The 27423-nt window shown below is 39.5% G+C and overlaps 1 protein-coding gene across 2 annotated transcripts in view; it reads left to right on the forward strand.

Moving 5' to 3' along the window:
• Plppr1 (phospholipid phosphatase related 1) overlaps positions 1–27423 on the forward strand; it is a 225256-nt gene that overhangs the window by 91020 nt on the left and 106813 nt on the right. For both annotated transcript variants that reach the window (XM_026786794.1, XM_026786795.1), the window contains exon 2: positions 19201–19308. In XM_026786794.1, the coding sequence (XP_026642595.1) occupies positions 19246–19308 (63 nt within the window). In that variant the 5' untranslated portion in view covers positions 19201–19245. The remainder of the gene's footprint in view (positions 1–19200; positions 19309–27423) is intronic.

The following is a 27423-nucleotide window of genomic DNA, read 5'->3' on the forward strand; positions in this document are numbered from 1 at the left end:
GCATTCTGCTCTGTTTACTCCTCCCTCCTGTTTTAACCTATCAGGGCAAGCAGCTTCTTTATTTAATTAACCAATGACCTTCCTCCATCATCTGGGTTTTTGCATTTTTCTATTTCTGTATATCTTTTTTTTTTTTTTACTTATTCCATGTCTGGCTGTGTGGCTGGGTGACTGGCCCTTGGCACCCTCCTCTCCTCCTTTTCTTTCTCTTCCCCTTCTCCTCATATGTATTCTTACTGCATGCCAGCCCCACCTATCCTTTCTCCTGCCTAGCTATTTGCCACTCACTTCTTCATTAGACCAATCAGGTGTTTTAGGCAGGCAAAGTAACACGGCTTCACAAAGTTAAACAAACGCAACTGAAAAGATTGTTTTCAAACGCAAACTAAAAGGCAATACATCTTTGCCTCTTTAAACAAATACCCCACAGCATAAACAAATATAACCATCTTAATTCAGGCCCACTGCCCCAGGAAGCCTCACAACACAACCTGATGCTTTTTTTGATAGCTGTATATTCAGATTTCATGTACATACTTCTAAAAGTATTGTTTTGCCTCACACAAAATGATATTTCATCAGGCCTTGACCAGCAGTGGCTGTAGCTTGGCTCAGTCTCCTTCCTGCACGCATGCTGAGGAGTGTGAGTTGCCCTCAGTACACCCACACTTTGCTTTGCTGGTCTGCTGTGCTGCATGGTGGAGCAGCATCACCATTTCCAGTCAAAGGAATTCCCCCTCTTAGCAGTTATCTTACAATATGATGTTTGAATGAATGAAATGGAAACATGTTTATATTATTTATCAATGCTATTATTTGAAAAGTCAAATCAGATTAAAAAGCCATATGTGGCTAATAGATAAACACTCTATGAAGCAGATAATATGAAACTAGAAATATTTCTTAACCTTTGATCTAGTTGGGTGATGCTTTGGAAACCTTCCCGGAAGACAAACTTTTGAAACTATAATATTTAAATATAAGATGGTAATATTTGCCATAGAGTGCCATTTTTATAAATCTAGGTTATACTAGAGTTACTTGCTGTCCTGTCCATCATCCTGTTTGTTTATTTGAGTTCAAATATGTGTACTTGTTTTCAAAGGAAGATACAAGGGGGTTTCTTAAGCAAAGGAAGTCATTGGCTATTACTGACATGAGAGATGGGGGCTGTTGCTTAGGAACTGTGCAGAGGGTGGAGAGCAGAGAAGCATCCTATTAAGTAAGGAGCAAATGGCCGGATTCTTTGGCATTCAGGGTGGATGCTGAAGTCACACAGGGAGTCTTGTGTGAGGCAGCAGTACTCGCTTCCCCTCCCCTATTCCCTCCTAAAGGGTTGGCAGCTATGCGACATCCCTGCAGCTGCTTCCTCCTTGCTGAGCTACAAATGAGCACTAATTCATCAACGTATACTTTATTCTAAGGTTAAGCATAGCTTTAAACCTCATCCATATAAAGCTCAAAGAATCTAGTATAAACCCATTCAAGCAGGAACGACAAAAGCAACCCATTTTCCATTCTTTCTAACTTTGGTCTAATTTACCACCTGGTTTCTTGATTAATAAAATCCTCAAAGTAAAAGTGAAAAGATAGGAATTTGAAAAATTATGCAAAGATGAGATTTCTTGCTCCCAAACACTCACTTTGCTAGCTTCCCATGTTATTTGGGTGTGACAATTGTCATTCAATTTTGAACATTTACGGATGCCTTCTGTGAGCTAGTAATATGAAACCTGTGTAACTACAAGGAGTTAGCTAACCATTCAACAAAAATTGACTGAAACATCTTTTGGCAGACAAAGTATATGGCCTCTGGGTTGCAGCAGTTAAAAAATAACGGACATTGACCTTACCCTTAATTCTGTATATATAATGATTAACTGCTAAGTACACAAACTGCTTCAAAGTAATTTGTACACAGCAGAACAGCATTTGGTAGAAGGTACTGAGTTGTTTTTGTAGGTGGAGGTAGTTTGCCATCTAATATTAAAAATATTCTCGGGCATCAATAAAGGAAACTAGATATAATACACATAATAAAAGAACAATGTACATGGAACAGAAGTGCCAAAGACATTGTTAATTCTGTCTTGCGTGGTCAGAGAGGAACAGAGAGGAAAGGCTCAAGGGAGATTCTAATGAAAGAGTACAGTGTCAACAAAGAGTTAAGGGTAAGAGAAGGGCTCCAGACAGATAAAGCAGCTGCTGTTGAGAAGCTAAAGGCTCAGGCATGCCTCTGCTAAGCATTTGCTGGGAGCTACATGTGACTGCGGATGTCGAGCAACAGTCAGGCTTAAGATACGATAGGTCCCTCCATGACATATAAAGAAGCTTAAACCTTATCTTTCATGTGCCAGAGAGCCTGACATTGACACTGGCTCACTGACTACACAATGATCATTTAGTGGCCGGATTGAGGCTGGATTTCTGGGTGGGAGGAAGCTTAGAGATAAGCATCTCAAGTAGGAGGCTATAATGCTGCACAGGGGACACCAGAAGAATCGCAAGGAGCTTTCATAACAACAAGTTTGACATGCCGATCCTATAATTTATACATCTTCCTCCTTTGTGTAATTTCCTGTGATAATAGAGATGGACAGGAGATGACATACTTTGGAAATATTTAGAAGTAACAATTCATCTGCTCATGATCCCTGAGATGGGAGATGAGGAGTTTTCATTAAGGTACAGAATCTAGAAGACTTGAGCTAAAATTGGTGAGCTCAGTTTTGGCTATATGAACTTTAGATTTTGGCTATATGAACTTACTTAGGGTTTTATTGCTGTGAAGAGACACCATAACAACGGCAACTCTTATAAAGAAAGCATTGAATTGAGAGGGAGCTCGCTTACAGTTTCAGAGGTTCAGTCTATTATCATCATGGCAGAAAGCATTGTGTCGTGCTGACAGTGGTACTTTAGGAATAGCTAAGAGTCCTACATCTTGCAGGAAATAAGAAGCCAACTGTCCCACTGAGGGAAGCTTGAGCAAAAGAGACCTCGAAGCCTGCACCCACAGTGACATACTTCCTCCAATAAGGCCACGCCTCCTAATAGTGCCATTCCCTTTTGGTGCCATCTTCTTTCAAACCACCACATAGTTCCTGGATGTATCCAGTAGTATATCTATTGGGGTGGTAGGGATATGTGTTTAAATTCAGAAGAAACATCAGCCTGAATGTATGAATTTGAGCACTGTTAACATACTCTGTGGTTAAAAGAGCAGAACAACCATGCATGGCACAGTAACACACACTTGGAATCCCAGCCCTCTGGGGGCTGGGAGAGGAGTATGGAGATGTTCAGGCCAGCCTCGGGCTTTAAAGACAAATAATGACAAACCATTATGATTAAGTGAAATTGCCTGGGAGGAGAACCCTATGTGACATTAATATTTAGATGGCTTGCAGAATAAATCTCAGCAAAGTCTGTAAAATAAAAAAGGGCTATCAGAATCTGAGAAGAAAATCAAGAGAACAAAGTCACAAAAGTCAGATTTAGTTGGAGTTGAAAATTGTCTCTCTTTCTTCACAGACTGAAGAGGAATCTGGCAAATTAAGGTCAGGAGCATCTAGTTGGAGTTAGCGTTTAGAAGGCCATTCTTGGCCTTTAGTCAAAAGGACTTTCCTAAAGAATTAGGCAAAGATGCCTTACTGTGACCAGTAAAGATGCAAAAAAGGCAGAAGTCACTCTTTGGGTTGGCTGCAGAGGAAAAAGGGCCAGGGTTGGAAGGAAGCCTCTCGAAGCAGGTACAAAGGAGTATTTTCATCTGGTGAGACAAGATTGGCTGTTTGCAGAAAAGGGGACAATTCTAGAGAGATGAAAGTGAAAAGGAAGATGGTAGGGCCAGGATTTCCATAAAGGGTCTGGCCTCTGTCTTACTTTGGATCTTTAGAGACACAGGCCTTCAGATAACAAAGCAAGTGCTAGCACTTTCTTTAGGGAACCCAGAAGCATCAGTAGTGGGGTAGAAAAGTGGGACAGGGAAAGAAGAAAGCCAATGAATCAAGACAGCTAACTCTGAAGTTACTGCAGCTTAACCCCATAAGAAAGCCGAAGATTTCCCTTATCCGAGGGCTCAGGGAGCTGGGGTACTTTCACCTACCTACCAGTATGGTCACGGGCTGGTTTCAGGAGTGTTGATTCTACGACCCTTCCAGCCTGCTCTACAGACATCCTATCCTCTCCTTCAGCTAATGTGTCCTGGGTAAGGAAAGCTTGAAGGTTGATCCTTGCAGGTGGAAGTTGGGCCAGAGAAGGGAAAGGAGCAAGCGACTTGAGGTGTAACTTGAGGTGTGTGGCTGAGGCACTAACAGCTTCTCCTAGGACTTAGATTGGTCCTTTAGAGGAGAAAAGGGAGGCTTGGGGTTGAGTGGCCTCTTTATTACCTTTCCTGGGATAAGTTCATGCATTCTAGATTTAGTTTACATCTTTTTCACACAGTCAATTTTAATTAAAAGAAATGTTTCAAGTAAGACTGTATATTGGAGAAAACCTCTCTCTATATATGAATGATAATCATTAAATATAACTCTTGATCCTAGCTCCATTTTTCAATAGTACTGGTCTTGATTTTAGTTTACATCACATAGAAAATTTAAAAATAATCAATACAATTATTCTAGGTATTTAGGAATTCTGTTAAAATAGGAAACAAGACTAACTCAAAGCATAGAATTCATATCCTTAAGACGCATGCACTATATTTGTTATTATTGAGATTTTTTTTTTATTATTGAGATTTAAATAAGGACACTGGCCTCAATATCATCTGATTTTTTTTGTTTGAAAGATTTATAGTTTGTTCTGTGTTAATATAGTTTCTTTGAGGCTTTCTTTTTTATTTTGAGGTTAAAATGGCTTTTTTTTTCTCTGTATAAAGATACTAAACACATTACTTGGCTTTCATGTGTGAATCTAATTACTTCTAGCAAAGGCAACAATAAAAATATTTCAGCAATAATTGTCTGGAGTGGAGCAAGAAACTAGGCTGAGCTAGGACAGGAGACTGCTACTGGCGTTATAAACTCCATAGCTCTGCTGGGCCTCTTAAACTCAGCAATCCATCATTGTAAGTTTTCAGGCTTCTATGAGGGTATGGTGGATTGTGGGGGGAGGAGAAATACTAAATGAGAGCAGATTGGGAAGGACTGTGGTGCAGCACCAGGCAGCGCAGTGTAAAAGAGCACAAAGTCCAGGAAGACAAGGGTAAAACAGCTACTTCTGTTAACAACAGCAAGAGAGGAGAGGAGAGGAGAGGAGAGGAGAGGGGAGGGGATGAGCAGCAGGGAGGGGAGGAGAGAAGAGAAGAAAGGGAGTAGGGAGGGGAAGGGGGAGGAGAGGAGAAGAAAGGAGAGGGGAGGGGAGACGAGGGGAGGAGAGGAGAGAAGAGAGGGATTCGGGAGGGGAAAGAAAGGAAGGGAGGAGAAGAGAAGGGAGGGGAGGGGGGGAGAGAAAAGGAGAAGGGAGGGGAGGAGAGCGGTAGGCTTGTCGGGGAGGGGAGGAGAGAAACAGAGAGAGACAGACAGAGAAGATTCACGCATTCACGGGAACTGAATAGGGTGAAATGAGCAACCATTTCTGAGCCAAGCTGCACAATTTTGCATCCTATTTTCTGCGGCCGAACTAAACCTTTAAGACTGAAACATAAAGGTTACTGTTTGCTACTTGCTTGTGCCAGAACAAAGCGGATTCAGAGACATTTTGACTCAGCCATAGCACTACTTTAAGGGAGAGTCAGAGGTGTGGGTGTAAGGGGTTAGATACATCGGTGGCCATTGGCATTCCAGTGGGCACACCTGGCCAGAGCCTGGGCCTGCCGGAAGTGGGTGAGCAGAGAGAAGTGGCTCTTCAGAATTTCAGAGCTGACTCTCCTCCTCCCAGACTGGTTTTATGGCTCTTTGTTGGGGAACTGCATTCCCTCAACTGCTACATGCAGAGTGGGTTACTTTCTACTCCTTGATTTCTCTCACAGGAAAGCAGGCTGGTCATCCACACTGTAATGGTTATGGTGGGAGCCACATGAAAACCCTCTCTCTGCAAAGGCCCGTCTGGCTGGTGGGACAAGGTGCCTGGCTATGTTTTTGTCATCTTTGCTTTGGGGATACGGTTACTTATTTTTCCTTGATCAAAATGACATGGGAAATCAATTTTATCATGACACTGGAATCTTTCTTCCCTTCTCCAGATTACATACATGTAGAACACATACTACATATTACATAATGTTAGTACACTAACAAACAAGAGATGTTAAACGTGCCCCTTTCAATCTGTTGAAAGGATTCCTTGCTGTACGTGAACCGCAAATCAGCTGAAAGCTCTGAGATGGAGAACAGAAGCCTGATGAAATTCCTGTATAAAAACTTATAATCTAATTATCCATCAAGATCGCACAAAGATTTATTCAAGAATCACGGTGTTGAAAAAGAATTCCAAGTAAATGCAAATACAGTTCAGAAAACTGCTCCTTTCCTCAGTCATTCTAGCCAATAGGTTATATTCGAAATGTTCAGGAAATTAAAAAAAAAATGTAACCATGTTAGTGGGACAAGTTATCTGTGGTTCGATGGGCAACTGCATATAAAACACCAGACCCCTCCTTAGGCTAGTAAGATTGCCCTTGAAAAATGAGTATTTCTCAACTTCCTTCCAGATCACGAATGCTTCAATGAACAGCATTAAACCTCTCTGCTTTTTGTAATGTCACTTTAATGGCATGGCTTTTTTGCCCTTAACCTACAAGGGATACAAGTGGAAAGTTCCTGGACATTGTCAGATGAACAAGTATGAGTTTCTGAATATCAGAACTGTAAATAGAACAAGTTGCAGTGTTGCTTCAATTCACTGCAGATGTTCAAGTAAAGATATGGGAGCTAGCATGTTTCCCTGGTCACTACGGGTAGTATCCAAGATTCTGGAGAAGAGACATTTGGGTTTGTATTATATTAAGAAAGCATTGGATTATGAGAAATCTTTCTATAGATTTGAATATAAGCACAATGCAAATTTATTAGTTTTTACTAATTCATTAATGCAAAGCTGGATAAATATGGAAATTTACTGTTTACTTGCTATAATCACACTGCATTCTCCTTAAGTCTTATAAATTCTTAGGGTTTCTATTGCTGCAATGAAACACCAAGACCAAAAAGGAAGTTGCAGGTGAGGGTGGTTTAGTTAGCTTCCACTTCCACATTGAACCCAATCACTGAAGGAAGCCAGGACAGGAACTCAAACAGGGCAGGAACCTGGAGGCAGGGGCTGAAGCCGTGGCCATGGAGAGGTGCTGCTTACCGGCTTGCTCCCCATTGCTTGCTTAGCCTGCTTTCTTATTGAACCCAGGACCAGTAATTCAGGGGTGGCCACACCCACAATGGGCTGAGTCCTCCCACATAAATCACTAAGAAAATGCCCTGCACGCTTGGCTGCAGCCTGATCTTGGAGGCATATTCTCAATCGGATTTGCTTGGTGTTGGGAAAACTTAGTTCATTAAGGGCTCCAGGCAGAACCCACAAGGGCTCTTTAAGTTTTTCCTGCTGATTGGTTCAGCTCCCTCCTTATCTCATTATCCAAATTTCTTTTCAGGCCTCAAAAAAATGAATTCCCTCCATGTGACATCCTGCATCCTGCCACTTGCTTGGCTGCCTGGGGTTTCTCTGTGAGAAAATTGTAAAATTGCCTTACATGCTCATGCGGAGCTTTCTTCACATTAGAAAACAGATGTTAACAAATTAGGTGCCCTAGGAATTAGACAATGATAAGTAACTGATAATTTTTTTATTTGCTTGAATAATGAGAATGTTTAATAAGTATTGCTAAGGTTGTCCAACACCAGTTCCTTCCGACTAAGAACTGTGTAAGAGCTTCTTCTTTGTAACCTCTACACACTCAAGGACAATGGGAGAAAAAGGTTTTATTCACCAGGGCTTGCAGAAGACCCGGCGTAGGCAGAACACCACACACATCTAGATTTGATCTCTCACAACGAAGTAAGAGACACACAGGGGTCTGTGCTCTAGATTGTGACCAGGCTCAGGGCTATACTTGTCAGGCTACACTAGTGTTCAGGTCCATTGAATAAGTCCACAGTCACCTAGGTTCAAAGTTCTATACACTTACTATGTCATGCCTTTGATGCTCCTGCTGCCTACCTGAGGAAATCCTGCCTTTTGAGTTGTGCTCTGGAGGCACCAGGCTGAGGCATAGGCTGTGAGCGAAACTGTCCGTCATTCGTTGCAGAATGCAAGTCAGCAGTATACAAAGACAGAGGAGAGCTCGGTGGGACTAGTGGAAATGGTGTTTGCTTCATCCCAAAGTTTATATATACACACTGCAGCATGTTCCATCCACACTTTGCTTTTAATGAGCCTAATTTATGCATCACATAAATAAATGAATGCTTTATGGCTTTATTTATTTTACTATTCATGTAATCATTTTCTCTTAAAACCTTTACAAATGTTCCATCTAAAATCAAAAGAGAAAGAGAAAGTAAGCCTCAAAGTATGTGTGTGTGTATTTACTAGTTGACTTATTTATTGTTTAGAGTAATTTTAGTAAAAAAAAAAAAAGCAAAACAGTTGACCCCCAAGGTTAATTGTTTGACCTCATATGTGTTCTTTTAATATAAATATTATTTATTCTTTTAATGTAAGTATATTATTTATGTATTTATTATTTATTTGATATAAATGTTACATGGATAGTAAAATGAATTTATTTTAACATAAATTCATTTAATATAAATATTCTTGATTGACGATCAAGTATATATGATGATTTAACCAAGCCAGAGTTTACCAACTGCCCACAAGATGCCACACTGCTCTGCCCTGCTGAGATTAATGTAATAAAGAGAAAGGGGGTCACAGTTATCAAACACCTCTTCCACAGATGTAGTTGCAACAAGTATAGATAGTCGCAACGTACTATTCACTGAGCCAACATTGAAAATGGAGGCACAGAGAACTTAAAGTTAGATCAGTTTTGTAGGTTAGAACAGAGGTGAAAAGATGACATATGGACCTGCAGAAAGTCAAGTGAGATCGTTGTCTAATTTCAAGGCAAACTGAGTGCACAGAAGGCAGAGCACGGACTGATGTATGCGTCACTTCCTCCCATGCTGCTGTTGGTGGTCCAGTGAGGCCTGTCCTTTAGCACCAAGCCACTGGCTTAGACAGGACTTGTTGCATGAAGGTACACCTATTAGGAATGATGGCGTTGAATACAGTCCCCTCATGGCAGAAGCACAGGTTGAGCTGTAACTCAAGAGGACAGGGGAGCCAGAAAATGAGAGCAAAAGAAAAAAGTAACACTGGATAGATACACTGAGGGGTGCCAACTCACTAGGGGAGTAAGTAAGTTTGCAGTCTGATTTTGGTGTGTGTGTGTGTGTGTGTGTGTGTGTTAGCTTTAATGAAGAACTTTTCTCCATTTTATTGAAAATAGATTTTTTTTCTCATATCTTCTCATATAGTTTCTCTTTCCCTGTTCCTTCTCATTTGACCTTTTTAGGTTGAAATTTTTTCCTTCTTCCACTTTCTGTAGGGCTGGGTTTGTAGGTATATAATGCTTAAATTTGGTTTTTTAACATGAAATGTCTTATTTTCTCCATCTATTGTTATTAAAAGCTTTTCTGGGCATTGTAATCTAGAATGGCATCTGTGGCCCTATAGAAAATCTGTCCAGGTCCTTCTGTCTTTTAGAGTGTCCATTGAGAAGTCAGGTGTTTCTCTGCTATGCCTGCCTTTATGGTAATTGGTCTCTTTTCCTTTTAGCCTTTAATATTCTTTCTTTGCTCTGTTACATTTAATGTTTTGATTATTATATGCTAAGATGATTTTTTGGTCCAATCTCTTTTGTATTCTGCACGCTTTTCTATCTGCATAAGCAGCTCCTTCTTTAGGTTAGAGAAATTTTCTTCTGTTGTTTTGTTAGAAGTATTTTCTGTGCCTTTGACCTGGATTTCTTCTCTTTCCTCTGTTACTATTATTTGTATATTTTGTCTTTTCATAGTGTCCCATATTTCCTGGATGTTTGGGCAAGGTTTTTTTTTTAATGTAACATTTTCTTTGGCAAGGGTATCATTTCTTCTATTGTGTCTTGAATGACTGAGATTGTCTCTTCCTTCTCTTGTATCCTGTTGATGAGCCTTGTCTCTGGGATTCTTGTTAAAGTTCCTAAAATTTTCATTTCCAAATTTCCCCCATTTTGGGTTTTGTTTATTGACTCTATTTCCAGTTTCAGGACTTTAATTGAATAGAATGTTCCACCAGGATCTGTTTAGTTTCCTGGGAATGGGAACAAAAAGTGAGAAGTCATAAAAGGTAGTATGCCATAGAGCTGCGGTGAGACTGGGGGATTGCTTCCTTGACAGGAGTATGCAATTTTTCCTTAAATACAGTATTTTTATTATCTATTCATTTATTTTTTTATTTATTTATTTATTTATTTATTTATTTATTTATTTATTGTGTGTATGCTTGTGTGTTTGTATATGTGTGTGCATGTACACATGCCACTTCATGAGTGGCATAGAAAACAAGCTTTGGGAATTTGTTCTTTCCTTCTATTTCCAGGGTCTGGGGATTTTCTTCAGGTTTGTCAGCTAGTACCTTCACCAGCTGAACCATCGCATCAGGCACAAGCACACTACTCTTTTCTTTTTTCAAAAGCGAGTGTTCTGAAGTCTGGGGAGATAGCTGGGTTGGTAAAGCTCTTGCTTGGCAAGAATGAGGAGTTGAGTTTAATCCTGAAAACCCTTTGTTAAAGAAGCTAGGCAAGGTGACATCCACTTGTGATCCTTGTGCTGTGTGGACAAGCAGATCCACAGGACAGGCAGGCTTAGCCTACTTGCTGAGTTCCAGGCGCCTGCGAGGCTCTGCCTCAAAGACTAATGTGGCTAGCATCTGAAGAGTGACACCCAGACTTGACCTCTGGCCTCTATGTGCAAGCACAGCCATGTACACACACTTGCATAATCACATGCACCCTCTGCGCACACACACTCCCATGGAGGGGAGGGGCTTGTGTAGTGATTTCAAGACAAACCTTTGTATCACGGTGTCTGATTCTGAACCGGGTGAAAGTCTCAAATCAATTCCTGCGATTCACAGGGCAGATCTAGGTGAAGGCTGTAGGTAGTTTAGCGGGAATAGATGCAGAAAGTTGCACGTTCCTATGTTACTCTCCTAAGTCCACCCTCTGCCACCTGTGCCATCTTCCAAAGCAAATAAGGTGGAGGGGGTTTCTTCCTTAATTGTTTCTATAAATCACCGCCTTTCTTAGAACTAATTTCAAACTTCAGAGCATGGTGTTAGCCCTGGATAATTTGGGTATATATATATATATATATATATATATATATATATATATATATATATATCCCTTGCTTCGGTCTTTTCTTAGGTTCCCATTACCTCTGCTCTCTGTATTACAGCCATACTGTCCTGTATTATCTCATTCAGGAACTCCTGTCAACTAGTACATCCCGTTCTCTACCCCTAATTCCTTTGCATCCAAAGATCACCCTTTCACTGAGACTTTCTTGTCAAATTATACCCCATTACAGTCTGGAAGAGGTATTGTTTGGCACTCATTTGTAATTATGAGTTTAATTTCAGCCTTTCAAACACTATTTGGAGTGAGTATAACTGCTGAGCACAATAGACAGTGGGAAAGACAATAAATATATCCAATACTCTGTATAACATGTCAGCTGATGAGTAGCATAGATGGGAAGGGGGAGGTGAGGAGGGGGCAGAAGCACTGGAATGCTGGGTAAGAGGGTAAGAGTAGCAGCTTGCAGTATTAAAAAGACTTCTCAGCACATCTCTATACCAGATAAAATCAACACAAAAATATCAAACCGTTAAGTGTAAAACTTAAAACTGCAAGGCTATACTCATGGAATCCGGGCGTGGAATGTCCGGTGCTCAGTGTTTGTCAAGGAGATTAATAAAGAAAATTCTATTTTATTTATTTATTTATTTATTTATTTATTTATTTATTTATTTATTTATTTATTTGCTCTTGCGAAATTCTCAGACTGGACCACTGGCAGAATACACACTGATTATGCACCAATGTGGAGAAACCACGCCTCACCCCAGAGTTTTGTTGGAACCGTCCCAGATTTCCTATGGCAAAGGGATTCCCCTGGCTTCCGTTTCCTGGTCCTTGTTCCTAGATCTCAACAGGGTCTAACAGGGATGATGAATCGCCCTGTGATGAGGGCTCAGGGGCACTGGCAGCGACTTCCTGGGGGTGGCAGTATATCTCACCAACACATAGCCACTCTGTTCACCAGGGGAAACTAGATAGGCTGGGTGTCTCAGCTAAGGGGATGCAGCGTCTCACGATCTCACCCTCCTGATGTACACGGCCATACACAAACTTTTACTTCCTGTATTTCCTTCTAAAAAAAACAAACAGCTTGGCTCCTAGGCAGCTTAGCTTTAAATTGGAAAACTCAGCCTTGCTTGACAGAAAAACAGTATCACAGCCTCCCCACTGCTGACAACAGTTTGTCACGTACAGCCCTGCAGGCAAGACCATAAAGGGTTGTCTACCGTTCTGAAACTGCAGCATCCAAAACAATTCTCTCTACAAAGCATCTTTAGATTCTAGTCTTTGGGGGACAGTTCCTATCTTTCCAGAAATTTCTCACCCCAAACTTATGATTATTTTACCTTTAAATACTCAATAGTTCTTGTATCTTGGATCTTTGAAAACCAATGTAGCTCTAGACATTATAGGGGGAGATTTTAGGGTCAGACTCTGGGCTCTGCTAGTTTTAAGAAACTAAGCTTGGCCACTTCTGAGGCCACTTAAAGAGTCACCTAATAAGAAAAAACAGAGAAAAGAGGTTTTTTTTGTATTTCTTTTTTTTTGTAAATGTGTCCATATTCGGAAGAACAACAAATAAAAAAGCCCAGTGATTTCCCAAGCATCTTCAGGGTCCTGATAAGAAGATTAGGTTTATTAAATGGCAAGTGGGGTGTCCCAGAACCTTAGCATGGCATGACCTATTTAGAATAGACTTTAATATAATGCAAGTTCATGTTTAAGCTTCCCAGTTGACAGTTTTATATGAAAAGTGTAAGAGACGACCACATATTAATTCTTTTACCTTACCTTATATTGTCATTTTACAATATAGCTTATAATAACATTGTAGGATTTAGTTATACCTTTTGTTAATGATAAGTACAATAATATTTTCATATTTGAAATTTTATAGCCAGGGAAAGAGGTAAAATGACTTTAGCATATTTTAGAATCAGATTCAATGCTTTTCAGCTAAGACCAGTGGCAACATGTTTTCTGCCTCTTTTCTCTCCGTGCTCTGCAGGAGTGTGTGGGCAAGGGGTTGCGTGTGTGTGGTCCCCACATCCCTGGCTCTGGAGCTTCAGGGTTTCAGTTTAGCAGAGCATCAAAACTCATTTCCTCTCAGCATCTAGTTTGATTGAAGGAAATGTGAATGCACGCTTTATAATTAAGAAAACTGCTTTGCTCATTTCTACGTTCTGCAGCTATTCTTTTCCTAATGGAAAGTTATAGATAAAACAAAATCGGTAATTTGGAAAAGAAATTAGAAGCCCTACCCCTCTGTCTGAAGCTTGCTTTCTTCCTTAGCAGTTGTGGAGGAGAAGCAGAAGGTGGGCCTGGCTTCTCTTCTCAGCCACCTGGGCAGCCTTAGCTCTCTCCTCCTTCCATCTGTGTGGACCCTAGAGGCCAATTAATAGTAATAAATCTGTTTACAAGGGACAATGGTTACCTTACATATTATCTAATATTTATTAGAACGTAGGATGAAAAGATGAACCAGACATGCCGATGAGTCCAAAGGATTCAATGAGGTAAGTAGAACAGCTGGGTTCTACTCACTAAAAAGTAATCTAGTTTTAGAGAGACTGAGGTAGTATGAAATGATTCTTATTTAAGCAATAGGTACAAGGCTGAAAAGTGGTTCCACTGAACACACCAATAAACAATGGTATCCAGAAGGATTTTAGAATTTTCCTTTGGTCTGCGAACTCATCAAAAAAGCCTGTGAGGACCCTGGAAACCTCACAGGACTCTGAACCTAACTACTTTCTGAAGAGATGATCCAATTCAGTTTCTCTAAGTTATGAGAAATAACATTTCTTTGTTTCTCTTTCTGCCTTGATTTGAGCTACTTCAAGGGGTGGGCCGTGGGTCTAGCTGTGAGAAATGGCAGGAAAAACACAGAAGAGTGTCATTGTCACCTCCCTTTCTACGTGAGTCTGCACACTGCAATGCTCACCACGCTTTGAAAACCATCTCTAAAACTGAGCAAAGTGTTTCTCTTAGGAGACTAAGTAGTGCGTTCCAAAATCCCACACGACCAATTGATGAAATCTATTTTACATTCACCTACAATTTCATTTCATTTGTTCCCATCCCTTAATGGCTTTGTTGTTTTAAAAACATGACTGGATTTTTCTGGCTTTGGGGAATTAAATGCAGACTGTGATCTTGGTTGGAGATCATGGGTTGAATAGAGATGATCCCAAAGAGGGAGGGGCAGCTCATGCCACCCAGGCAGTTAATGCATCTTTACCATATGTTCAGGATGTGCTGCATCTGGAGATTATAGCTCACCCTAGGAACTGAAGGATAAAACGAAATTGTTCCCTCGCCTGCTATCTTTTCCTACCTTCTCGTTTTCTACCTTTTATTCGCGCCTCCTTCTTCTCTCCAATTAAGATTTGACATTGTATAGAAATAAGCCCTGATTTCTCCCTGTTTAATGTTAGCCACAATCTCACTTTGATCTTAAAATGCTCTAACTTTTGGAAGCTTCTAGAAGCAGCAGGCTAACTGTTCTAGAATACTTCAGAAGATGCTGTTGTGAAGACCTGGGCCAGGGGTTCTGCTGTCACACATACTTGTTTTGACAAGGAGGTAGGACAAGAAAAAGCCAGTTAGTTGCCCAAATGGTAGCCAGGACCTTATAAATCAAAGGAGTCTTTATAAATATTTAGTGTTGCGAATTAGGCAAATGAAAGAAGAACAACAACAAAATGCACGCTGCGTGGGATCACTACCCACCACCATCTGTGGCTTCTGGGTGAGAAACGTTCTCCTAGTGGGGTTAGCTTGTCTGGTAACCATGCACTCTTACAGATAGCTGGAGAGTTGGGAAGCTTTCCTACTTACTTTGGCGAGAAGGCTTGACTGTGCGTGAATTCTGAGTGTCGTTTCTGCCCATCCTTTCTAACGGTTTTCACTGGGCCTTGAGTAGCTTCCCCTTGTTCACATGCTTATCAATATCTCACTGAAGCCTCAAGGAATCACCTGTTCTCTACACACCGTTCTCTCTGGAGCCCAGCCTGCAGAGCCCACATTCTAGCCCCATTCAGACCTAGAAGAACAGCAGCCCCATGTCTGCACTCCCCTAACCACACAGGGGTCTCGCGACTCTTCCCAGGCAGTAAGCCAGAAGTCACCTCTGTCTGCTCCATCTTCTTGGATCACGGCATTTCTTTGTCTCTTGTGTCTTCAAAGCCATCACCCCACTTATTCTCACCTGTGTTTTTTTTTTCATATTTTCATTAATTTTTGAAAATTTTATGTAGCCTAGATGTCCCTCAACTGATGAGTGGATTATGGAACTGTGGCACTTTGACACAATAGGATCTTATTGTGTAAAGCCACAAGGAATTAGGAAAGTTGCAGGAAAATGTTTGGAACTGGGAAATAGACTGAATGAGGTTAACCCAGACTGAGAAAGGAAGGTGGCACATGTTCTCACCCATGCGGATCGTAGAGTTTCGATACGTGTGTTTAATTTGCAGTGCCTGTAGAACCCAGGGCAGTATAAAAGGGCAACTGGTGTGGAGAGGGAAGAAAAATGGGAGGAAGGGAGGACTGTCTGTAGTTGTTTCTTCGTTTGCTTGTTTCTTTGAAGCAAAAAATCGGGCTCCAGATTCTTTGACATTGATGAAAGCAAAATGCCTGCAAGCATATTTTAAGGTCCTTATTATTGTTTTCTGTGGTTACTGTTTGTCCCATTCCTGTGATCCTAAACCTATTAAGTGGAATCTGTATATAAAAGTAAATGCTTATTTGGAAGCCAAGTAAAATGAAAAAAAAAGAATTGAAATTACTTTTAGGAGTCAGTAGTTTAATTTATGATTATAGTTTATTTGAAAGGAAATTTTTAGAATTAAGAAAATCTCACCTACAGTTCATCTGCATAATAATTAAATTTTAACGAACACAAACTTAATGAAGTTGCCAAACTTTTACATTTTAGACATCTCATTACATACTTTATAATGGTTTGGGGATGTTTTCTATGCCTTTACATTTTTAAAATGTATTTTCATGAACACTTTAAGAAACACTAGGAATTTGGACTGAAATACCTAAAGGGTAGAAACCCCTTTTTGCTTTCTCTTTAAACTCAGGATGTTAGTAACTGTAGATCATAGTAGTTTTGTGCTCATCCCAATATGGCATTTGAGTGTTGGAATCTATTTATTCATATGCCAGTAAGGCACATTTTCAAATTCTAGCTTGCTCTTTGCTAGGCAGTAGGCAAATCATGTGGCCCAAATTATGGACTTTATTCCAAACAGGCAAAGTAGCCCCAATGCCATGTGCCTGTACTTTCAATCCTAAAGTAGGAGTCTTCCCCCAGGAATGGCCCCTATCGCTCTGCTTGATGTCATAGAAAAACAAACTGTAGATCCCTCTTCATTACAGTACTAGTCTTAGCCTCACTTTGATTTTAATTTTAACCTAAATTTGAGAAGCTTCTAGAAACACCATTTTAAATACTGTAATACATCAGAAAATGCTATTGATATGACATGGGCCCTAGATTTTGTTGTCATACACTGAAAATAATGTCCCCACTTGAAGGGAACATTTGGCAATGTCTGGGAAGAGTTTTTATCATCATACCTGGGGTAAGAGAATACCTGCCTTAGTTGGCATCTTGTGGTCAGAGGCCGTACATAGAGTTAAGCACCCAGAAATGCTCAGGATGACCCCTCACTGCTCTCTAGACTAGAAGAAAGTCAACAATAGGACTTTTCTAACTCAGTGTGGGTTAAAAGTAGAGATTGTTGGGTTTACTTAGAATAGCAACACTTTTGGTAGTTTTTTTTTTGTTGGCATTTTGAAAAGAATTAGCAAGGCCTTCTTAGAAAATTTTGATTAGTGTGTATTATTTACAAAGAAGAAGGTCATATTTAGAGACATGGGGCTACTAAGAACAGTTTAACACACATCAAAGTTGGACACAGAAGTTTTAAGTTATGGACACTCGTTTCCAAGACTATTTTTGTTCCCAGGAGCTTCCCCGACTGGCCAGCAAATTCAATTTCAAACAATTTGTAAATGAAGATATTATTCTCATCTTACTATCTCCAAGAATGTCTTCATCTATTTTCAGTATTACGAACATGTGTACTTGATCATCTGTAGTTCGTTTCATTTGTCTCGAGTTTACAACAAATTGGTATACATCCCATGAATAAGAGGAAATCATAAGAAAAGTCCAGTGGGAAGCACATCCGAGGACACTGAGATTCTGTTGAAATATGGCTTCTACTATAGTCATACTTACCTAGAGATCGAATGCTTCGTCTGAGCTAGTTAACAAAGTAGGGTGCTGCTTGTCAATATTTATTCTCCTCCTTTTCTATTATGTTTTAATTTGATATGGAGGTGCTCAATCTTGAGTCTGTAGCCTTGAGGTAGTGGGAGTCTTTACATAATGAGCAGCAAGTAGATGAGAAGAGTCTGGTAACAGCATCCATGTCTCCTTTAATGTCCCATCTCAGGCCTGGTACTGTTCTTAAGCTTGCACAAATAAGTTAAGTGAATTCATAGCTCTAGTAGCTTTATTGGAATGCTTTCCTCCCCATGCCTGAGAGGAAATATCCATGTTCTTTCAGTCAGAACAACCATCCCCTTTAACAAACCTTTTCTCACATGTATTCCAACTAAGGATTCATTATTATTATTATTATTATTATTATTATTATTATTATTATTATTATTATTAAGAGCCAATGTCACTTTGCATTGTAAGTCCCTTTCTTCATAAAAAGAAAATGATATATTTTATAATTAACTTGGCATAAGCCTGAATATATTATATACTAAAATATTTTCCTCTGGTTGTTCAGAGGATCTCAAATGATGTCTAGTTAGAAGGGACTGTTGCTATTGCTGGGTATTATTGAGTCTTGTTTCAGAGGGTCTAATGGGAAGCTTTTTTTGTTTTCTTTGCTATCTACATCATTATACTTCTTATAAGTTGTCTAAAAATTCCTAATACTTATTTTATCACAACAGTGATTTATATCTTTTACATGTTAAAAATGCAGTTGAAAATCTGGATGAGTATAATAGGGTAATAAATTTCTGTATTTAATGGCCTTTGAAATTAAACTCTCTAATTAAAATTGTTATATTAGTAAAAAATGTGCATATAAAATATATCATTAGAAAGTGAAAGGCAAGCAAGAATCTGGAAGAAAATAATTATGAAACATATATTTGATAAATGACATGTGTCCAGAATACATAAAGAGAAATTGTACTTAAAAATAATACAGTCAACAATCCAATCACAAAAGCTACAACTTTTGAATAGACATTTCATAAAAAGAAATGTAATGTAATAATTCCTGGTACATATATACAAATATGTTCATTTATTTGTTGTCACAAAAGAATGCAAGTTTAGAACGAGAGCAAGGACAAATAATTACAATTCAGGAAAAAGGGGGAAATATTGGTCTCAGCAGTAGATGTTGGCCCCAAGGGGAGAGGAAAGGGCGGAGGCAAATAAACAGACCAAATAAGACTGGAAACCAGAATTAGACACAGGTAGAGAATTCCTGGCAGGACGACGTTAAGAAATATTTTATACTAGAAGCTGTTTTGTGGCACAGGTTCAGACACAGTTTGAGTGTCCATGTAAGAATAGCTAGTTGTGTGAGAAGTTCCTTGTGTGGTCAGTTTCCCTCAGTGACTATTCATACCTGGTATACATTCCTTACTAGTCTAGCTCAATTGTGTTGTAGATCAATATTTTTACCTTGCTTGTGCTCAAGCCTGCCCATTTAGAGGGTAGCTGGCATTTTTGTGTACGTACCTAAGGGACTTCTTAACATGCGGTTCTCACACCTTGCAATCTCTTTCCATTTCAGCCTGGACAGTTTCAGACAGTACAGTCTCACTACATGGTTTGAGAAATGGCTGTAGACAACCACACACAACGCAGTTACTCCATCATCCCATGTTTTATATTTGTTGAGGTAAGTACATGTTTTAAGCTGTGAACAATTGTAATAGCAAATTTCATGCTGAAGACATGTATTCTTTTATGATTCTTTTAATCTCATGATTGTGTCAAATTTTGATGGTACAAATAGAAAATTCATAATTTTTTTAGAACACAGGGGGATCTGCAAAAGCTTTTATTCTTTCTTTCTTTTTGACATTGTTTGGTATACACTGTCAGGCATTTGAAAATCTTTTCTTTCTTTCTCTTTCTTTCTTTCTTTCTTTCTTTCTTTCTTTCTTTCTAATAAGCAAGTTGTAACAATGGGAGGATTTCACTCCAGTGCTTCAGAAATGTGAAAAGGTTCACTCCCTTATGGCTCTGGATAACTGAGACATTGTCATAATTAATAATTTTATAACTGTGTTGGTGAAATAAAAAACTGCAGTTAAGAGGTTTTGAAACTGCCTTTGAGACACCGTTTATTCTTTTTTATTCTGCTTATTTCCAATGATCCTGTGAATATATTAGCTATGAAACCGAATGCAGAACTTTAATAATTCTCCTTTAAAAAAATCAATATCCTTTTCCAGAAAGTCAATAAGGCAGGCAGTTTACCAATGTTGCTAGATTGTTTTTTGCTTTTGAAATCCATGGGTGGGAAAACTAAAATTGACCATTTGCACTACGCATTTTCCCCCATGATGTTAGGAAACTTGTATGATGAAGTAGTCCTTCTATCGTGCTTCTCTGGGAGCTGCTCCATGTTTGCTCCGGCATCTGCTTTGCGAGCTTCCAATGCCCTTCCTCATAGCCGTTTCCTCAGTGGAGTATTTGCTATTGAAAAGATGAAGATATTGTCATTTAGGAAATTGAGGATCTTATGGCCAAAAGTCTATTCCCTAAGTTATCTGAGAGTAAAATGTTGATTTTCCAACCATATTATTATTTTGGTCTTCTTGAGATAGGTTATCTAAGGAATCATTTTATCATACATATGAGGCTTTAAATATGAACTGTAGGAAGCTGAAAAGTGCTTGAGCATCCAGCCTGGATAACTATGTGGATAGTTGTACCATTCCAAGGGTTGGTCGTAGCATCTTCTTGATTGACTGGGAATTATGCATGTTGATCTATTTATTACCTGTGAAAATAGGAAATTAGGCCAAACTGCTCCTACCTATCATAGAAAATACAGACTTTCAGTAATTGTGAGGGGGTTTAACTTCAGTTTGCCTTTGTTTTGTTTTAGACACAGAATCTCCCTTTTTGGTCCAGACTGCCTCGACCTCATGACAATCCACCAGCTTTAGCCTTACAAATACCATTATGGACACGTATGACCACACCTACCTAGTAATATTTTCATATGCAGCCTATGAATCATAGTATCATAGTGACCTTTTCAGTTTAAAGCTAGTCTGATCTGTGTGTTTCATCTGGTGATCATCTAGGAGCAGTTTAGTATTACCTGACAGCTCACTCTGGTTACTGTTTGTGAAACAGCTTGCTTGAATTGCACAATCTGGTAGAATAGGAGAGAAAGTCAAAGTGCATGTGGAATTAATTAAGCTAAAATTCTGGAAGCGTAAACAAAGAACTCATTTCTCTAACATGCATGTGTTGCCTTTGACTTGCTTCACAATGTCATGGACACCAGTTAGATAGGAACAACATGGTATGTGAATTGTGGGCTCCACCTCTTCTTGTTGACATTGTAATGGAGGGAGGGAGGTTTTTTCTTGCTGCTTATGTAGAAAAGGTAAAGAGAGTGTCATTTCCTTTTTTAAATGTCTCTTTTGTTGTTATAAGAAAAATAAAGTTTATAGTATTCTAGAGAGTGCTGGGGAGTAAGCACTTTATCTTTATCTTCCCAACGCACTTCTATTTTAGACACCCTCCCCCCAATCAAACAGGAACCAAGTCTCGAAGTAAAGAATAGCTTGTTGCTGGAAACTGTTCTTCCTGGCAGGTTTTTAGCTCTCTGATGTGTGAATGATGAATTCGCATGGTGAAGCAGAAGCCAGAGAGATTAACCAACCCTTCTGTAGCTCACCTTGATGCTGACATAAATATGAGTTTGGAATTCTGGGAGAGGAGAGACAGTTTATTCTTTTTCTTGCTGTACTGTAACTCTTATTTTGCAATGGAGTTTAAGATATATCATTATTGTCTCGTCAGAATAGGTTGAGGGAAGGAAAATTGAACTTAGTTGAAAAGTAAGATAAAGAAAGTGAACCTTAAGGTGGCTCCCATGGTTCTCATAGATTTCATTCATAGAAAATAGATAATTTTTCTGTATTTCTTCCAGGCACTGCAGCAAGAGTATTAGAAGATATAGCCCAAAATAACTAAAATGCCAGTTGCATCAGTGAATAATGTTTTTAATTAGGAAAGATATTAAACACAAGAAAATAAATCTTCAAACCTACTATCAAGAATACATCTTACAATTTTGCCATATTTGCTTCAATTTTTTGAGTTTTTGTTGTTGTTTTGGTTTTGGTCCCCTCCCCCCAAAATAAAATGCTACAGGTATTGCCAAAGTCCTACAATATGGAATATGATTCATCTGTCCCATTTATTTTTAATACAATGTTAATTAAAATACAGTTCCCTTTCCTACCTCTAGCCCCTCTGTTCGACTCCTTCCAGGCCTTTCTTATCAAACTGATAGTCCCTTCTTCCTCTATTATCAGTGATACACACACACATGTTCATTTATGTGCAAATATATAAGCATGTTTTGATGAGTCCGTTTTTGTTTGTGTATGAATTGTTTCAGGCTGACCACATTGTACTGAACAACCGGCTCATCCTGGAGGGAAACTAACTCCTCCTTCTCTGTCTCGTTACATTGCTTTTCAAGGCAAAGAGCAATTCCTCTGATTAAAGCTGAGGACAGCATTTGTCTATGTCTATAAAAATAAATATTTAGAAGATAGTTTAGTGTTGTGTCAGTTCAGCTAAAAACAGTAGTAAGTCCTGTCTATTCAGCCATGGGATTTTTACTGGGTTTGTAGTGAATTCTCTCCTGTGGGGTGAGCCTCACATCCAATCAGAGACCAGGTGGTTACTCTCATCACAGGCATGCCACTGTCCCTTCAGTGGGCACATTTTGCCCGGCAGGTTGCTAATTCCTTTGTAGGGTTCACATCTAGGTAAGGCCATAAACCCTTTTCTCCTATGAAAGTCTGGTATAGCAACTTCTGTTTTTCTAAAAACAAACCAGCGGGAAGGATGCTTTCAGCTCAGCTCTAAGATTGATTGCTATAGACCCTGCATCCAGGGTGAATCTTCAGCAATAAGATCTTATCAACTCTTCTGGTGAACAACCAACACAAGTGACCAGAATATTGTCTTGTGGACCTTTGGGCTTCCCTGATCGACTATACCGGAGGAGGTATCGAACACAAGGAACTGGAGCAGCATTTCCAGATAGCCATGACTTTACCCTTTTAGGTCATTTCTTTACACCTATCCTTTTTAATTGGATTTTGAAGCTTTCCATTGGATTATTAATGTTTCCATTTGGTTATTTCACACACCCTTCATTTCAGTTAACTCTGCCTTCTCTTATATCCCCCATCCCTGCTTAAACCTTCCCATTGCAATATTACCCTTTCTCCTTTCAAGTCAATCTATTCTACTATCTGCCTCCATGGAGGCATTCTCTGCCCCAATGGCCCTTTCCTAGTTTCCTGGCTTCTATAGACACTCTAGGCTAAACAGACAAATCTACAGACTGAAGCAAGGATCCCGATCTGAGGGAGAGCATGTAGTGTTTATCTTTATATGCCTGGGTTACCTCAGTCTATTTTCCTAGTTTTATCCATTTTCCTGCAAAATCTATACTTTCTACTTTTCCTAACTTAATAAATTCTATTGTCTATATGTGAAATGAAATGAATAAAAGTTATGCCCTGGCAATGTTGAAGCATACATGGGCAGCCATGGTGGTTCTGCTGAACTTGTCCATATTGGGTTTCATGTTCTAAGTTGATGAGGATGACTGACAAGGTATCTTCCCCAAGATCTCATTAGACATGGTTGTGAGTCACCATGTGGTTTCTGGGGATTGAACTCAGGACCTTTGGAAGAGAAGGCAGTGCTCTTAACTGCTGAGACATCTCTCACCACATTTTAATTATCTATTCATCAGCTGGTAGAAATGTAGACTATTTCCGTTTCCTAGTTATTGTTCAGTGATAAGCACAGATGAGCAAATATCCCTATAGAATGCTATAGAGTCCTTTAGGTATATACCCAGAAGAGGTATGTCTTGGACATATAGTAGTTCCATTTCCAGATTTTTAAGGAACCTTCATAACGATTTTCATACTGACTACATAGTGATACTCCCACCAACAGTGAATGGGGTTCCTCACCACATCTGTGACATTACTTGCTGTCAGTTGATCCATTGATGATCTCATTGTGACTTGAGTGAGATGTCATCTCAAATAGTTTTAATCTCTGGTTTATCCTTTAGCCTGTCTTTCAGAAGTCATAAGTCATAAAGATTCATGATCCTTTCTGAAGTTGGCTCCATGTTGTGGTAACTAAGAAGTGGCAACTTGACTTAGCATCAAGTTTCCGCGATTGGCAGAGTCTCCACTGCTCTCCTCCCTCTTACTCCCTGGCTTTGTTGTTGCTGCTGCAAACTCCTCCAGTGTTACTCCTCTCAATAAGTCATCCACTTTTTCTGTTCAGTTGGTTATAATATTCCCCCTCTTTTCTAGGTGTGCCTCAGTTTCTAAGTGTAATTTCTACTATGTTTTTTTTTGCATTTTTAAGATGAATGATGCATAGCTCTTTCATCCTGACTAAGTGTGCCCCTGTGGAGGGAAGAAGGAGGCTTTTAAGACTCATCAAAGAAACAAAAATTACAAAACTTCCTAAAGGCTTAGGAAGTAAGTTCTTAAAACTTAACAAGGTTCACAAGGTCCTTCCTCAACATTATAAAAGCAGTAAAACAATTTCTGGGGAGAAGAAACTGTCCTACTGGCTGATATAGATCGTGCATGGAGCTTCAAGGATATAGCGTTCATGAGTCATCCACCATGTCTGAGTCAGCTTTTCAGTGATTTATCTGCCTTCACATCACCCATGCTCTTGTAAGTCACCCCAGTGATGCCACTGGCTCACTCACTATGTTAGAATACACAGAAATAATTTCTTTCATCTGCTATTAATGTCCTCTCTAGGTGTGTAGATGTTTGTTCATGCCCTGCCTGGAAAAAGTCACACAACATGAACACTTAAGTAGTGTTCCATTTAGTTCTCATTGTAATAACTTTCTGATGTTTCTTATAGCTTTTTACTTCTTTCTATACTTTTCCTCTTTACTCATCTTGTTTCTGTTTAATTTCTAAAAATCCTGGGTATGTTTGCAAACATGTTCCTGCTTTATCGTGTTATTTTGTAGCTTCTGGTTTTCTTGCATGTCTTTAATTGTAGTAGGTGTATTTTGCATACTGCCAGGAAAATGGGCTGTGATGAGTCCAATTATCTGTTGTGTCTGCTGCTATAGCTCACAGTGGACATATTCTTTTGGGATTCCTGTGGGTACTAGGCTTGAGGAGTAATGCTTTTCATGGGTTTTGGAATAAATGTTACTCTTACACTTTGATTTTATTATTTGGAGCCTCAACTTCCCAAGCCCCCAAGTCAGAGGGCTCTGCCTCTGTATTGTGTGTCAGCAGGTAGATTCCATGAGGCCTTTTTTTTTCTCTGAAGTTAAAAGCAACTTTTCAGGCATACTGTCTTTACATAAGAGTTGCACTTTTAACACAAGTCCTCATATCCTGTATCAGGGGACAAACTGGCCCAAATCCCAAGACTGAGACTGACCTGTAGCCCTTGCTCTACCCCACCAGAGTCCACTGGGGCTTGCATTTATGAAGTGCCATTCAGATCTTTAGTACCTTTTCTGATTTAACTTTCCTGTGAGTTCAATAGAAATATAAAGAGAGGAGGGAGGGAAATATGGAAGGGAGGGAGAGAGAAAAAATAGAGGGAGAGAAGGAGAAGAGGGGAGAGAGAAATTTAATCATTTATAGGTATTTATACTAGATTTGTATCTATTGTTTTTGATCCATCATTGCATTTATTAATGCAACAAAACTTTCAATATCTACAGTTTCCCAAAGTCATAATATGTTTGCACTTTTTTGAATGTTTTGCACGTACTTTGGCTTCTTAGGTAACTTGGATCTTACAAAACTTCTTATAAAGCCAGCATTTCTTAGCCTTGATTAAATGAATTGATGATACAGGACGAGGATGCGATACACCTGCTGCCCATGATGGAACTCTCACATGCATTCTCTTGGTTGTTTCTATGAGCATGTCCTTGATCAGGGCATGTTTAGTTTATTCCTGGCAATTGGTCAGAATAGTCTCTAACCGACATCTATAATTCAAATTCCCTGGTGAAATAGGAACTTGCTTTGCACTCACCTAGAAAAAGCTGTAGGGAGATACCCAATGAAGCAGTTAGCAGTATAGAAGGTCTCATTGGGGGTAAGAAGTCAGGAGCAGCATTGCCCTGGGCAGTCCTGGAATTGGGCAGTGTTTGTAGATTATAAGAGCGTAATTAATGAATGGACCAAAGGGAGAGGCTGAGCGTTGATGGAAATCAGGGTAGGTTGAGACTCATGGTATAAAATGAACAAGGAAGGGCATTTTGGAACCCAAGGCCTAGAAGGCTGGGCATGCAGAATGGATCCTTTGTAATCTCCCAGTGCCTTGAAACAGAAACCTTGCCAAGTGGATAATGATCTTAGAGAGGTCTTAGCACCAATGATAGGGAAATCCAGAATCCCTAAAATTTCAGGATGATCCATGGTGGTATTTCTTACCAATAGACTTTAGCCTTTCACTGTTCTAATCACAGTAGAATAAGCAAAAAGTGGAAAATGGACTGGACAAAAGCCAGAGATGTCTTATGGAGTAGGAGAGAGACCATCCACTTTGACTGGAGGCATAAACCATCTTAACTTTTTCTATGCCATGCAGACAACAATGTTTTGGGAGTCAAGACACAGGGCTTAGAACATAATACGTAAAAAAAAAAAATTTAATTGTGAGAAAGGAGTCAGGAGTCTTTCTGTGTTCTAAATTTATGCTCATTGTGCTCTCCTTGGTAGCCCCTGTTGTAATAGGAGCAGCGGGGCCGGGCTGCATCCCGCCACCCGGCTAGCTTTACCCGAAATAATTACACGGAAACTGTATTCTTTTAAACACTGCCTGGCCCATTAGTTCCAGCCTCTTATTGGCTAGCTCTTACATATTGACCTAACCCATTTCTAATAATCTGTGTAGCCCATGAGGTGGTCTACCAGGGAAGATCTTAACCTGCGGCTGTGTCGGGAGTGAGAATCATGGCGACTGCCTGACTCAGCTTCTTTCTCCCAGGATTCTGTTCTGTTTACTCCGCCTACCTAATTTTATGTCCTATTAAAGGGCCAAGGCAGTCTCTTTATTTAACCAATGAAATCAACACAAAACAGAAGACTCTCCCCCATCAAGCCCCCCCACCCCCCTACATCCTACTTTATTTATCTTGCCATTTCTTTTTTTAAATATAATTAAATTTTTCCCTGAAATGTTGAATTTATTGACATTTATTTTTTTCTGTTATTTCAGCAACACGTTTCATACTTGAGAATCTATAAAATGATCATTTCCTAAGGGGAGACCCTCAAATTGGTGTCTCAAGAGTCTGAACAATACCAGTGTGTACTGTTTATGGTCTCCCATGCTCCCTTTGAAAAATACATGTATTTTTTTTTTCCAGAATGTTTAATAGTAAAAGGATCATTTCGGACAAATTTCTCCACATACAAATACTGCATTCTCTGTAAAATCTTGAATAAATCACATCTCCAAATGTCATTCAAATGTATTTGTGCTAAGGCCAGACTCTATATGGAGCTATGCTTTCTCAGAAGGTGATACTGGGGGGTAGAAACCTTTACATAGTGAATGTGTTCAAGGCTTGATATGTATGCATATGACAGCATTTTTCTCCATTTTGACAGTTGATTGTGCTTGCAATTTTTTTTTAATTTTTTTTTATTGAGAAACGGAAAAAAAAACAAGTTTCCACCTCCTCCCAGCCTCCCATTTCCCTCCCCCTCCTCCC

Source organism: Microtus ochrogaster, linkage group LG5, assembly GCF_000317375.1.
Source record: "Microtus ochrogaster isolate Prairie Vole_2 linkage group LG5, MicOch1.0, whole genome shotgun sequence".
Taxonomy (NCBI): Eukaryota; Metazoa; Chordata; class Mammalia; order Rodentia; family Cricetidae; genus Microtus; species Microtus ochrogaster.